Below are 418 nucleotides of genomic sequence, written 5' to 3' on the forward strand. Positions count from 1 at the left end.
AATAAAGTAACTTTTACTCGTACCTCTTGAGCGTTGACTCCTTAATTACAACTTTTTCAAAGTACGGTACTTCCTGAAGCTTGTATTGCTTACTGTATCCTTCAATAATGCAATAATTACCTGTAGTTGCTAAATTATCTTTGTATCCCAACAGCTATTTAACAGACTTAGACCGCATAGCTGCCGAGGACTATGTTTCCACACTACAAGACATTCTAAGAGTGAGAGCACCCACAACAGGCATTATAGAATATCCCTTTGACCTAGAAGAAATCAGATTTAGGTATGTTCTGTGGGAAGCTCTCACACATATGTGCCCGGGTTGGTAGGTAGTGTACCAGCTCTGACGTGTCTCGAGGCCTTGTTGATCCCTCCCGGTGTAACTTGAGAAAGCGCTAACAAGTTTGGGAATTAGTAC

General features: G+C 41.4%; 1 protein-coding gene across 3 annotated transcripts in view; it reads left to right on the forward strand.

Annotated features, from left to right (window-relative positions):
• The window catches only part of LOC119585189 (guanine nucleotide-binding protein G(q) subunit alpha), a gene marked incomplete at its 5' end in the record, with an annotated part of 38,133 nt that overhangs the window by 24,874 nt on the left and 12,841 nt on the right, over nt 1-418 (forward strand). For 2 of the 3 annotated variants that reach the window (XM_037933837.1, XM_037933836.1), the window contains 1 exon segment: nt 155-283. In XM_037933837.1, the coding sequence (XP_037789765.1) occupies nt 155-283 (129 nt within the window). 3 annotated transcript variants of the gene reach the window in all.

Source organism: Penaeus monodon, chromosome 19 (assembly GCF_015228065.2).
Source record: "Penaeus monodon isolate SGIC_2016 chromosome 19, NSTDA_Pmon_1, whole genome shotgun sequence".
Taxonomy (NCBI): domain Eukaryota; kingdom Metazoa; phylum Arthropoda; class Malacostraca; order Decapoda; family Penaeidae; genus Penaeus; species Penaeus monodon.